Source organism: Mustela erminea, chromosome 16 (genome assembly GCF_009829155.1).
Source record: "Mustela erminea isolate mMusErm1 chromosome 16, mMusErm1.Pri, whole genome shotgun sequence".
Taxonomy (NCBI): Eukaryota; Metazoa; Chordata; class Mammalia; order Carnivora; family Mustelidae; genus Mustela; species Mustela erminea.
In genome coordinates, this window is record NC_045629.1 from 45,271,747 (window position 1) to 45,286,661 (window position 14,915).

Consider the following 14,915-nt stretch of genomic DNA (forward strand, 5'->3'; position numbering starts at 1 on the left):
CCCTCCCGCGCCGGTCCTTCCCTCGGCTTCCAGCCTGTGCTCAGCGCCAGACCCGGCCCCGCCGTCCGGCCGCTCGCCCGCAGCGGCTCGTCACCTCCGGGGTCCCAGCCTCCACGGGCCGGGACCGCCGCCGCCGCCGCAGGACGGGGAGGCGGGCCATGGCGTCCTGCGTGGGGAGCCGGACCCTCAGCAAAGATGATGTGAACTACAAGATGCATTTCCGGATGATCAACGAGCAGCAAGTGGAGGACATCACCATCGACTTCTTCTACCGGCCGCACACCATCACCCTGCTCAGCTTCACCATCGTCAGCCTCATGTACTTCGCCTTTACCCGGTGAGACGGGCCGGGCCGCGTGGAGGGAGCGCCCTGGGGCGAAGGGAAGGGGCTGGCGGGAGGCGGTGGTGAGGAGCGTGGGCCGGTGGAGCTCTGGATGAGGAATCAGGCTGGCTGTTCCACGCACACACTCGCAGACCCACCGCCCATCAGCTCCTCCACCGGCGCGGTGTCTCAAAGCACACCTAGCTTCCTGCCCTAGAGCTCTTCGGGACTGGCATTCGCCCCTACCCTCCAACCCCCACCCTCAACCCCCACCGTGTGCTACCTCCTCCCATACAGCGATTCGGGCCACACCAGGAGCACTCGAGGGTCACCTAGCGCGATGCCCACCTATCCTGTCGTACTGAGCGTCGCTCCCCGAACACATCACGACGCGGCCCCCTCCTCTCCAGCCCTCATCCCTACCGAGCACACCGTATGAATCATCTCCTATGCACCACTTTCAGCACAGACCGCTACACGCTGAAAGTACCTAGGTCCACGGCGTTTCCATGCACCCTACACAGGCCCAGGCCACAACCAGCACCCTTCCTGTGGATCTCCTTCAGTATTCACTGCCGGCCATGCCCAAAATGCACATGTGAGTTGCACTACAGTCTTTCCCATGCAGCCCCTCCGCTATTCGTGGCACACAAACCATCTAGCATAACCCGTCCCCCAGCCTCAAACAGGACCACAACACAAATGGTGTAGATGGATGTCAAAGCTGATCCTTCCCCTTGCAGCAGAGCTACCTACCACATCTTGTGCATACTGCTGCACAATGAGATATTGTCAAGCAATTGTAGCGGTGCCTGGTGCATAGTATATGCTGTGGAAGTGATAAAACACATAAACCTCAGCGTAGCACAACTCTCTTTTCTCCCTGAACACACAACACACACACACACTCACACTTGCTCAAAGCTCTTCTGATATATAGTTGTGCATAGAAGCTATCCAGCCCAACTCTTGATACCTACATCATATTACTAGTCACTGAACATGGCCCCTCACCCCCAACCCAGGGAAATATTTCACCCCCGGCTCAGAATGACGTGCACACTATGGGTCCTACTTAGAAGGATTCTTTTTTTTTTTTTTTTCTGAATAAACTTTTTTAAAGGAAAGGCATGCCTACCACACTCTTATGGCTTAAAAGATTAACCCAGAGAGGTGTAGTTTCGGAGCCACACGGTTGGCTTCAAATGTCTGTGTGCCCATGGTTGAGTTCCTTCCCCTTTCTCTGAGCCTCAGGATCCTCCCTTGTAAAATGGAGATAAAATATGTACTTACCTCATACAGGTTTATGAGTAATAAATGAGTATGTGTGAATGCACTTAGCAGAGTACCTCATTCTCAATGCACAATTAATGTCAGTTACTTCTCTCCGTGTTTTTATCCAGCGATCAATCTCGTTCCAGGTCGGCAGAAAATGTGTAGAAATATACTGAGTGGTCCCAAGCATTGGAACTTCTGGAATTTCGTGGGTGGGGATTAAGGACTCTAGATGTGTTATGACACATGGGACAGCATTGTACAACAGAGAATGAACTGTCCCCTGTATTAATGCTTGTGTGTGCAGATTTCCTGCAAGAGATACACACACACGTACACGTGCCCACGTGCACACTCAGAAGTGACAGGGATGCCTCCATTGGGAATCACTGCCATCTTTCAGATTTTTGTAAAACTAAGTATCTTCCCACACACACTCAATTACTCGTAATGATTAAGGGATACAGCCACTATAATTGTAAAGTCTTCAGCTAATTCTATGCAGTGGGACTAGACCAGACCTTTCCATAGAATCTAACCAAGAACATATTTCTAGCCCGGGAGGAAAAGCATTCTTGTCTCTAATTATGGTTACTCTCAAATACTTCATTTGTCATGTCATCTGATTTTACCACCTAATAGCAATGTGGCCGCTTCATTTTGCTAAGCCTCAGTTTCCTTATTTGTATGTAAAAAGGAAATATTTATTAATACCCTATTGGATTATCTGTCAGGATTCAGTTCATTTTTTTTAGATAATCTGTGTTTAGATCAGTGCATGCCAAATATTGAGTGCTCAGTAAACATTAGCAGTAACTATTACATCGTTTCGTTGTATGTTAATGTCTTCTAAATTATATTTGTGAAGGAGTGAGGATGAAGTGTGCTCTGTTATTGAGAAAAAGGATGAAGGCATTGAAATAGTAGACACTGCTTTGCTTGGGTAACATATATGTCTGGTTAGTATTAATTTCGGTTCAACTTCATCTCCGGTGTGGGTTGACAGTGATGGAATTAGTGCAGGGAGTTTCTTTGGAAATAAGAAAAGTAATTACGGTATTTTATTCTAAATCATGAGAAAAAGAATGAGCCGTTTGTTTCAGCCTTTTATCTTTCATATTATCTAGACCCTCTAAGAATAGATCTCTCTTCCTCTTTTCTAATACAGAAATTCACATTCTTCTGTAACTTCCCTTTTGCAGCATATTCTGCCAAAGCAGTCGATAAATTGCTGCAGAGAATATGAATTTTAACAGCTTGTCAGAAGTAATAGAAAAGGCATAATCTGAACCTCAGTCTATGGCCTTTTCCAAAAATAATAATCTTTTTATTTCTTCTAATAGTTTCATAAAGAGAAACCGTATACCGGAGAACTCATAAATAACAAGTTTCACCTTTTATAAAATCATAAGCCCCATTAATGCAGATGGTACTTACTACCTCTTACTCATTTTTGTAATGATTTGTGACCCTTTTAAGTGGGGCATTACAGTGATCATTCTATCTTTCTCTGTAAAGATGGAAAATAATGACTTCTTAAATGAAAATTATTCATTCTGTCCTCTTTTGTAATGATTGTCTCTAGCACTTCATACTTATTTTATAACAGAATTTTAGTTGGATGACTATTCAGTACAGTTCCTTCAGGGAAAGCAGAAAAAATGTGTTTTTCAGACACGTGATGTAAAAGTACAGGAGATTGAATACTTTTGGGGTGCCAGTGACCAGGAGATGAGCCACAGTAGCTGGGTCCTGTCCTATGCTTCAGAGACACAGCGAGAATTTAGGATCATGCGAGAATAGACACCACACATGGAAGTGTGAGATGGGTTTGGATTTGTCAAGTAGTTCTTTTGTTAAATAGCAGCTAGGCCAACTCACTGTTAAATCATAGTGTTTAAATCTCCTGTCTCTCTCACTGTCATTAAAAGTACACCCAGGGGCGCCTGGGTGGCTCAGTGGATTAAGCCTCTGCCTTCGGCTCAGGTCAGGGTCTTGGGGTCCTGGAATCAAGGCCCGCATCCGGCTCTCTGCTCAGCAGGGAGCCTGCTTCCCCCTTGCTCTCTGCCTGCCTCTTTGCTTACTTGTGATCTCTCTCTCTGTCAAATAAATAAATAAGATATTTAAAAAAAAAACAAACAAACAGATAAAGCCACATGCCATCAAATCATTCTCTCCAAGCTCATTTTGCCACATTTGAGAAGTTTTCTTTTATGATAAATACTTTGGCATAGGTCTTGGAAGTTCATTCAGCCAAAGTGGGGCAAGGAGAACGTTTGTCTCAAGTTCAGAGTAGAATTACTGAGGGGCTGCGTGTTTATTCTGCTTGCAGAGATTGGCAAACCTGGACATAGTGCGTGGCCCAAATGGCAAAAGCTTGAACATCAGATTTGAAAACACCAAGATCTGCTAAGTCCCCGTCACAGCAGCCCACTCTCTCCTTAAGAGGCACTTGGCAGAAAGACTGAGGAATCTGTCTCTCTTGTCCAGTCATCACTTAACCCAGAAGAGAGTGCCTTCCTGCACCTTGCTGTCCCCAAGTCCTTCTCAGTCTGTCGGTGCTGGCTCTCTCCTTGATGGAGACTCAGGAGGCAGGAAGGCAGGGATGTGGACAGATTTTTGATTGGTTTGTTCTTATTTACTTGCTAAGAGTGGTTTTTATTTCATTTCCCTGAGCGGGCTTGGAGCTCCAGTTCTTCCTCAGGTCCCCAAGCCTTACTTAGTTCTGCCTTCTTTGTCACCCCCCTCATAGAGACCTGCCAGCATTCCCCTTTCTTTCCCCTTTAGCCCATATAAATCCCATTAGAAAATGTCTCCTGATACTGCTGATTCAGTTGTCTTGGTTCTGTTTCCTTTATGTACATCATGTTCTTTCTTTCCCATTAACAGAAGACCTGGATGTCCTTGTTCCCTGACATCAGCTCTGTTAAGTGATGGCCCACAGCGGCTGTGTGCTGGGGTTCAACTAGCCCTGGGGGGGAACAGAGCACACTATCAGGAGGTGCCCACTGATGAGGTCCGGTTACCAGAGATATCACGTTTCTCTTTCCTACTTCCTGTTTGAATCATATTTCTCCTTGGATTTCAGTAAGCATCTTCTATATCCTTTCTTATATTTACATCTGCTGTCTTAGCTCCCTAATATGATTATAAGCTTGTTGGAGGGAGAAGTGTATCCTCTATTTCTTTGGGATCTTCTATAGGAAATAGGTTCCTGGGTAACCTCAGATGTTTATTTGGTTTAAATGCTGCCTTACCTCAGACGGATTGCATGCTACCAATTGCTACCTGGTGTTTAGCATTTTAGCTAGAAATCTGTTACCGAGGGTCATTCAATGAGTCTTATGATAATAATCCTCAGATTTTTAGCCTCAGATTTTTGTAGGAAAGTTAGCAGTTTTTTTAGTCTCCCTGAATCCAGAAACCGGGCCTTATTTGGTCAGCCACGACTGCTTCCTGAGCCCTTGGCCCTGGCATCCTGTTTAATTCAGTTCATCTGTTCGAAAGTCCAGGTGTGTGTTGACGTGGAATAGACCTGGTCTATCTGCACCAGGTCTCACTGGGCCTTCCCAGCTCTCAGAGCTCTTCTCCTCTCCCCAGGCCCAGGCCTTGGCTCAGCAATCCCCTTATCCTTTGGGGCAGTATGCTCCCAAACCTTTACTCCATCTCCCTCCCATCTGTCTTCCACACTGCTGCCCTCATGACCTTCTAAGACAAAGTTATGACCCCATCTTTCCCTGCATACAATCTGTCACTGCATCCGCATCACCTGTAGGGATGCTGGCTGGACTCAGGTCTTTCATTGTAGGGGATTCTGCTTCTCTAGCCTTGCCCATCCCCCTCCCCAACACCTGCACACAGGGCACACAGCAGGCCCAGTTGGCTCACCAACCCCACACCCAGTGCCAGGCTGGTGGTTCTCTGCTCCTGGAGAGCACTTCCTGGAGATTTCTCTCTAACCACGAGCCCATGGCATCCTCCACAGTCACCTGGATGATGAGCCCCTTCCTGGACCTTTCTGGGTTGTTTGAGGAAGACAGGTTTATATACTTCCAAATATCTTTAATTCTTCTATGCCTCTTACTGGCATTATAATATTTGTTACTATATTGATTTCTTGAGGCCAAATACCTTAATCATCCCAAGATACACACCCAGTCAATGCTGAATGCATCAGATACCAGATATCATTTATCCAATAAAAACTTTAAAAAACCACTCTTCTCCTTTGGTTGACAGATCTAAGTTACAGTTCTTGACAATGACTGTAACTTACTATAAAATGAAATGAATGTAGTCCTTAAATACCAAAGCTAGTCAACATGGATCCACTTTGTAACCTGGGACTAGGTTTTCCATTGGGACAGAGGATCCTTATCAGGGACCTTACCTGTGTGACCCTACCTGTGTGTCTCAATTTCAAGGACTCCTATTAAAGGGACGGGAAGGAGAAGATTAGGGGAGGGAGGACAACCCCTTGGCACCTTAGGAGTCTTGGTAAAAGGTTCCTGTCTGCCTGGCCCTGGGGAGGAAGCCTTGTTGAGGGGACATGTGGGCGTGTGAGCAAGTGCATGGAGTTTGCTTCAGTTTCCTACAGTTGGCCTCCCCTACTGCCTGTAGTCAAACACTCAACAGACACAGAATCTGAGTCCAGAATTTTTTCTGAGTGCAAAGTTTTTTTAGTTCAGGACTTTCCTTCCACTTTCCTGCTCTTAGGACGTTCTCTGTTCTCTGGACAGTTAGTTCCTTATATAGGTTGGAACAACATTCAACAGAAGGAGTTGAACTGTTAGGCTATTTGACTGGCCATCCCCACTGGGACCGGAAAGCCACTGTTGGTGCCCTCCGTGGGCTCAGGCTGTGGTTCACCCTCACATGACCTCTGAGTCCCTGGGCCCACTCAGCCATAGCATCTCACTCATTCCAGCGCTCACCGTATTGAGAAAGCCTGCTGTGTGCCAAGGATTGTGCTGGGCACCGGAGGTAGCTCAGAGGAATGAGATGGGACCTGTGCCCTCTGGAGCTTAAATTACAATTTTATTGTTATCTGCCCATTCAGTATTTTCACTGTGTGTAGTCACGGCTACCCCCACACACTTCCCGAGCACCTCCTAAATTTGGCAGAGGGGGAGAAGGACTTCGCCTGCCCCCCGCCCAGCTAGTCTGTCTGTATCATTTTGTTAAATGTAGCAGTCTTGACCTAGAGCCAGTGTTCCAGAAGCCTTGGCTCCTCCTTCCACCCAGTCTCTTATTTGTGTGTAACTGTGGGCCAGAGCAAGCCAAGAGCTTTATCTCCCTCATCCTTCATGGCAAGATAATCCTCCTCCCCAGAACTGTGGGGCAGTTAAAATAAAATGCCAGCTGCGGAAGTTACTTGGCAAGTTCAGAGCACCAGAAGAGGAGACATTTGTGGCCATGGCTGCAGTAGACCTTGGGAGAAAGTCGGGGCTGTGGTCAAGGTTGTCAGAGCTGGGCGAGCTGGCGGGGTGGGGTGCGGGCGGGAGCGTTGGGCCATGCATTTCATTCTCTCTCTGTGCATCCACCTCTTGTGAGGGACCTGTCTAGCTGTGGCGGGAACACCCTTGCCACTCTCAAGAGGCTTGTGGGGCTGGGCACTGATGGTGCTCATGTTCCTCCTTAGGCTCACCAGCTCGCCCTCCCATCTTTGATCATAGAAGTCTGATCTTGACTGTGTATTTTCCATTTATCTAACAACACTGCTGTCTGTCTTAGATAGGTTTCCCCCACCCTCCAATTAGATAAAAAAAACTACCAACTTACAGACCCGACTGCTGCTTTTTTTCAGTTTAGTCAGCCTTTTTTTCCCCTACTGAAACTAAGCCACCCGTTTGATCCTTTCTAATAAAATCGGTCAAAATTTTTACAGAATTGCAGTTTCCTTGGTTTTATGTCTTTTTTTATAGCTGACCTTAAGTTTTTATACATTTAATGTTGTATATTTTCAAGCATTTTTGACTAGTGAGTGAATCTTAAATAGAGACTGGTTGGCTGTTACCCTTGGTTTAAGTCAAGTTTTAGTTAACTGTTTTGAAAAGAGTTATGTATCACATTGCTTGAAAGCCAAAATATACCTAAGGGTATGGGGAGAAAAGGTATGGGGAGAGGTCTGGCTCCCACTTGCACCCCCCCCTTTAGAGGAAACCGGTGTTGCCACTTCTTGGGTAGATTTCCAGAGACACAGTGTGCATACACATGCCTACTTTTTTGAGCAGAATATTTGTTTCCTATGCGCACTGTTCTACAACTTGCTTTATCTCACCATGTCTCTTAAGATTTTATTTATTTATTTGACAGAGAGAGATCACAAGTAGACAGAGAGGCAAGCAGAGAGAGAGAGGGAAGCAGGCTCCCTGCTGAGCAGAGAGCTGGATGTGGGACTCGATCCCAGGACCCTGAGATCATGACCTGAACCGAAGGCAGCGGTTTAACCCACTGAGCCACCCAGGCGCCCCTCATCATGTCTCTTATTCTGTAGCAGTCAACTTAAAAAGATCTTCTTCGTTCTTTTTCTGGTTGCGTAGTATTCCATTATGAATAAATAAACTCTGTAATTTATTTCATCAGTTCCCATTCAGTGGACATTGATTTAGCTTGTTTCCATCCTTTTGCTAATACATATAATGCCCCAGTGCACAACTTTGTACCCATGCGATTTTCCGTAAATGAGGGTATATTTGTGGCATAAGTTCCCATTCATGGAATTGCTGAGTCACAGGGTATGTGCATTTATAAAGTTAATATGTTGCCAAATTGCCCTACATTAAGGTGGTTTCAATTTATACTACCCCTGGCAATGTGAGAGACTACCTGTTTGTATTTTTCTTCATATCCCCTCCAGCTCAGTCATTCAGTTTTTACCTTTGTCATAGGCACATTTAAAAAATGATCTCCTGGTGTTGTTTTAATTTGTCTCTTACCACGGGTGAAAGTGAGCATCTTTTCACTTGCCCGAGAGCCACTGGATTTCCTGCTCTGAACTGTCTCTTCATACCTTCAACCATTTTTCTGGTTTTTTTTCTTTGTCCATTTGTTGTTTTTTCTATTAATTGATATTGCGGTGAGTGCTTTGTGCATTTGGGAAGTTAATTAACTCTTTCCCTTGATCTAAGTTCCAAGTTTATCACTTGTCCTTTACTGATTTCTTTGTTGTGCAGATTAACCAGTTTTTTTTCCTTAGTGATTTCTGGGTTGTGTCATACTGTAGGTAGGTCCCTACTCTGGAATTCGTGTGTTTCGGTTTGGGTTCTTTAATTCATTCACTGTTTCTTCCAGAACATTTCTGGGTCTTTGTTTTAGAGTTTGGGGTTTGGGGTTTTTTTTTGTTGCTATTGTTGTTACTGGTTTTTGTTTTTGTTTTTAACTTTTATTCTTTGAATCATCCAGAGTATATTTTAATATAAAGGATGAGTTACAGAATCAACCTTTTCCCAGGCAACAGTTAATTTATTTCAGCCTTGCTTTTATTTTATTTGTAACGTACAGGTGTGTACCCTGTCAAACTCTCCTATGCCGTCCCTGTACATCTAACATGAGTCAGATAGATTTAGGATGACATAATTTTTTTAGGAGACAGCTTGGCATAGGGAAAGCTCGTCATCTTCAGAGCCTAAGAGACCTGGTTTCAAATGGGAACTCTGCAGCTTCTTAGGTATGTAGGATTGGGCAAATTAAAATTATGTAACCTTTCTGAGCCTTTGTTGCCTCATTTGTAAAATATGGTTGATAGTACCCCATTTCATAGATCGGTTGTGACAGAGATGATGTTTAGAAACTGCCTGTCCTGTGCCTGGTACACAGTAAATACTTGATAATGGGGAGCTGTTATTATTGTCATTATTGTTACCAATATGGGTAGTGTGATGTTGGCTTGAATGAGGACATTGTGTCCCTCCAGTCCCTGTGTGTAGCCATTCTTCAATAAAAGTGCATCCTGGAAATTGGATATAGGGCTTCCCTGCCTAAGCCGAAAGCCATGGCAGGTGCCCTAGTAAATGATTGGGCCAGCATTTTCAGGGCTGTGTTCATAACCTCTGGGCAGATGTTTGATTGTTGGGGTGTACATTAAAATACGATTGCACTTTGCTGCAAGAGGAAGTCCATCTGATCGTGTAGTTCCGTTTTATAGGCAGATCTATGAAGTTAACTGTGAAGCATTGTTTCCTTACCATTAGTGTTAGTGCTCTTGGGCCAGATGATGATTTAAAGGATGGGATCTGTATGCTTTCTTACCTCGGAACCTTGTGTTAAGTCCTGTTGTAAATCTGGAAATTACTTAATTGGGTGCAGTTACCTGAACAGAAGTTGTTATCTAAGTTAACTTATCATTTGAAGCCCAGTACCCGAGGACCTAGCCTTTAACTGGGTAATTGATCACTCTGTCATTCCACACCTCTTCATGTATGCCGATGCTCAAGATTGTTTAATATGTTAACTTGATTTTCCTGTAAGTTTCTTTTTTTAACCTCTTTCTTTTCCTCCAGTAATGTTTAATCTTAATTTAATATCTGTCTTTTGAAAGACCTTTTGCTGCAGTCCTTGCGCATATAAAAACTCAACGTGTCCAAAAATCAATTTTAAAATTATTGCTACTAGTCTCGTTATGTCTGAATATCTCCTTCCGTTCTGTTCTCCTGTTTTCTGTCTTCTCATCCTGCACCTTTTTAAACTGAAATGCTAGACTTCCCTCTCTCAAGCTTCTTAATAATTTATCAATAATTCAGAAAATCTTACTGTCTGAGACTTCTGTTTTCCCTCTTTTGTTTGCTTCTCTTGAGTCCCAAGGATGTTACTAGACTTATCTCTTTTTTTTTTTTTCTTTTTTAATATAAACTGTCAAGCTAATTTTTCTCTGCCATCAGTGTTAAGAAAATTTCCGTTTGGGAAATTTTACATGGTTTTATACAGTAGATTTTCTTCCTAATCAGTAATCAGTCCACAAATATCCATCGAGGGCTTATTGTGTGCCAGCCTTTGAGGACACCATGGGTGAATAATGCCCTACCTTCAGGACTTTATTTTCTATATTTATTTTGTTTTGGCAGGAGAGGGGAGGCAGAAGGCGGGGTAGAGAGAGAGAGTCCTAAGCAAGTCCATGCCCAACATGGAGCCAATGTGGGGCTCGATCTCACAACCCCTGAGATCATGACCTGGGCTGAAATCAAGAGTCGGATACTAAACTGAGTGAGCCACCCACATGCTTCAGGAGTGTACCTTCTATATTGAAGACAGACAACGTATCAACTAACAATTGGGATCATTTCAATTATTAAGGTTATAAAGGAGATAAATAGAGCAATATATTAGAAGTGACCAGGCACAGAGTGAGCAAACTCATCCCCTTTCTTTATAGTTCTTTTGCTTCTGGTCTGACTCTAAATCTTGTATTCTGTTTTCTCATGATTTTTCTTTTAGTACTGTTTTCTGGTGCTTTCTTATTACCCAACATTTTGCCCTTTTCATTCATCCCTTAGATGACCAACTGCCCATTTTTAAGACTGATAGATAATCTCATTGCATTGTGCTTTTCTTCCTTATAATCTTATGCTTTCTTTCTGACTTCTAAAAATTTCTGTGTACATGATAAAGGTTATCTTTAGTCATTCTTGAAATCAAAAGACATTTCTCCAAAATAAACCTTACTTTTTGACATCCTGGGGGGGGTGTTTGTGTGTAAAGTATACATACATATATATATATTAAAAAATATATATAAAATTATATATATACATATATATATATAATTTTTTTTTTGAAGAAGAAGAGTGATTTTCAGATGTTTGTGTCAATGGAATGTGTGTCAGTATGTAAGGATGCCAACTGCATTTCTCCTAAGACTGGATTTTACTATGAAATAGTTATTTTAGGAAAGGACAGTGAGGGGTAAGTAGCGTGTGTAAAGACTTTGCTTGCAAAATGAAGTTAACAATCTTTGGTTTTTAGAACATGGAACTCTTATGCCTTCTGGATTGACTGTTTAAGTCTGAAAATGAATACTCAGTGTTTTCTTTTCTGTTTTTAGGGATGACTCTGTCCCAGAGGACAACATCTGGAGGGGCATCCTCTCTGTCATTTTCTTCTTCCTTATCATCAGTGTGTTAGCTTTTCCCAATGGTAAGTGATGTCACGCTTTACCACATTTCTTCTGTGCATTGTGCCCCTTTGGTGTTTTTTGAGAGGCATGCCATCTAGAAGATGAAACCAGAAGGTGGGAATAAAAACTTAAGCTGTGGTGTTTAGGCTTTGCCTAACCAGGCTCTGCCACTGGCTAACTCTGTGGCCCTGGGGAAGACCCCCAGCTTCTTCCCAAGTGTTTGAGTCTCTCTCTTCTGTAAATGGAGATTATCAGGTAGGTACTCTTGAAAGGGTTAGTTAAGTTACTGCATGTTAAATTCTCTGAGTAGTGACTGACAGATTGTAAGCTCTCCGTAAGTGTCAGCTGTTCTTACTGTTGCTATCTTTACTGTATCAGCTGAGTCATAAAATACTCAATTATTATTTAGTCCTTTTTGCTAAGGACAGGGTCAGTGTTGTAATGAATATTACTTAAATAATGTGTTGTCCCAGGTGATCTTTAATCATGGTGAACTTTGCTGATCATGCATTTGGGATATGAATTTTCATGATCAGGTATTAAAAAAAGACAATTACTACTGTGAATTTTATCCCCTATCATGATTATAGTGTGAGGAAATGTCTTTTCTTGTGTGTGTATTTGGGGATTTTTTTTTGTATATTTGTTTGTTTTTTAAAGATTTTATTTATTTGACAGACAGAGATCACAAGTAGGCAGAGAGGCAGGCAGAGAGAGAGGGGGAAGCAGGCTCCCTGCTGAGCAGAGAGCCCGATGCTGGGCTTGATCCCAGGACCCTGGGATCATGACCTGAGCCAAAGGCAGAGGCTTTAACCCACTGAGCCACCCAGGCGCCCCTGTTTGTTTATTTTTTAAAGGGAGATACTTGGGTGGCTCAGTCAGTTAAGGATCTGCCTTCAGTTCAGGTCGTGATCCCAGGGTCCTGGTATCGAGCCCCAGGTTGGGTTCTCTGGTCAGCAGGGGACTTGCTTTGCCCTCTCCCTCAGCCAGTCCCCCTGCTTCTGCTCTCTCTCTCTCTTGCTCTCTCTCGCTCTCTCTGTTAAATAAAATAAAATCTTTTAAAAAAAAAAAAAAAAAAAAGCTACCTTACTTAAGATTCATTCCTTTCCTCTGGATTGTCCCTTTGTTTTTTCTTAATCCTCTTCAGTAACTTCTCCCTAGAATATTCTGTACTTATTCCCTATAACCATTTTTAAATGCTGCTTTTTTTTTTTTTATATCCTGTTCTTTTACTCTTAAGATATTTTGAAAGTGTTCAGTCTTACCGACGCGTTATGCTCCATGCGTCCTCCTCGGGTTTAAACTTCACACTTGAGGGTGTGTTTCTTCTCTTATCCTCGCATTTATTCAGTGGAATAATGTGTAATGTAAGAAGCCCATTGTGAGTGTTACTCATTGCTACTTGGAAATCTACCACGGCGACAAAGTTCTAATACCAGTTCCAAGTTATGTGTGTTGTGGGGGGCAGGTAGCAGCAGGGTTAGGGTGTTCCCCCATCAATAAGCAATTTTTAAGACACCAGTTGACAACCCTCTAGTTCAACTCAGTTCTGACACTGTCTACCCAGAATTACCATCAGATCCCACAGGTTAAGGGCTCATAGAGGCCACTGCAGATGCCATTTGCAAGTCCGAGGTTTTCACCTGCACTTCTGACCAAATGGTTATAAATCAGAGGTTCCCATGACCCCTCCCTGGGCTCGACTGATTTGCTAACATGGGTCACTGGATGCAGGAAATGCGTTTACTCACTAACTGACGGTACCATTTTATTACAAAGAGTACTCATCAACAGATGAGAGATGAGTATAGGATAAGGTATGTGGGAAGGGTCTAGGAGTTTCCATGCACTCTCCACAATGTGTCACTCTTCTGATGTCAGAAAAGTGTTCAGCAACCCAGGAACTCTCCCAAATCCCCTCCTTTTGGGTTTTTTTGGAAGCCCCATTTACATAGGCATGATCGATCCATCATCGGCCATTGGGAATTGAACTCAACCTCCAGCCTTTCACCCTTCCCCGGAGGTCTTAGGGATGGGATTGAAAGTTCCAACTCTGTAATCATGTGTTTGGCTCCACTGGCAACCAGCCCCATCCTTAGGCACTTTGCTAAGGTCTCATTAACATAGCAAAAAATATTCATTATTCTCATCACTTGAAATTGCAAGGGCTTTAGGAGCTCTGTGCCAGAAGAGGGCACAAAGACCAAATCTATAGTTCTTATTGTAAATCACAGTATCACACATGGCACGGTCTTCAGCATTTCCAAGATGATGGCAATGGCATTCTGTTCTGTATTTTTGCTTAATCCAATGCAGCTCTATGTGCCTTTTGCTGGGAGCGTAACAATCTAACCAGTAAAAAGCATAACTGAATCCTTACGAGAATGAATTGTTGTAGATAACCAAGTTCTTTAACAGTTGAGTTTAACTCTCCAACCACTCAAGCTTCTAGATTAAATGTTTAGTGGAAACCTTTCAAGATGTGAAAACCTGCTCTCAGTCAATGCAGGCTTCTGTTGCAGAATACAGGTACCGAGGGTTTAAACAGCACAAGATTCATCCTGTGGCAGAATGCCTCTCCAGCTGGGAACCTATGAAACCAAACATGTGTTTACAAAGTCCGGTAGCAGGACCAGCACAGGATACACACTCCCATCCCAAAAGGGAGAAATGGGAAAGAAGGGAGGGTGACAAGTCCCAAGCAAGTTCAAAACCAGGAAGGCAAACTCGGTGAGACTTTAAGGGTCAAGAATAACCAATCCTGGGAGCACCTGACTGGTTCAGTCGGTAGAGCATGTGACTTGATCTCCATGTCGTGAGTTCCAGCCCCATGTAGGAGGTAGTGTCAACTTAAAAAAAAAAAAAAAAGAAGAAGAAGAATCAGAGTTCTTTGGCTCAATGCTCTGCCTTCCAGATTTGGGGTAGTAATAGTCTGCTTCCATAGCTTTGCCCAGCTAGGATTTGGCCTGCTTGCATGGCTCTGCTGGGTGTTGTCTTGCATTTTGAAACTCAGATGGAGATATTCTCCCCACTTTTCATCTCCTCAGTGGCCCATGCACTCTAAGGCCTGTGGTGGAAATGACAGCCCAGATAATCTCCCAGTCACAGTTAAGGTCCTTCACCCTGTGTCTTAAAGAAGAGCAAATGTTCATAGCCAAGTAACTCTCTGGTCTTGTAGGGTCCAAGAGGTCCAACAGAAGTCTTCAT

At 43.5% G+C, this 14,915-nt stretch overlaps 1 protein-coding gene across 1 annotated transcript in view; it reads left to right on the forward strand.

Annotated features, from left to right (window-relative positions):
- The first annotated feature begins 33 nt into the window (after nucleotides 1-33).
- Nucleotides 34-14,915, forward strand: part of PTDSS1 (phosphatidylserine synthase 1) — a 59,244-nt gene continuing 44,362 nt past the window's right edge. Inside the window, exons 1-2 of the mRNA XM_032315689.1 lie at nucleotides 34-337; nucleotides 11,637-11,728. Of these exons, the coding sequence (XP_032171580.1) occupies nucleotides 159-337; nucleotides 11,637-11,728 (271 nt within the window). The 5' untranslated portion in view covers nucleotides 34-158. The remainder of the gene's footprint in view (nucleotides 338-11,636; nucleotides 11,729-14,915) is intronic.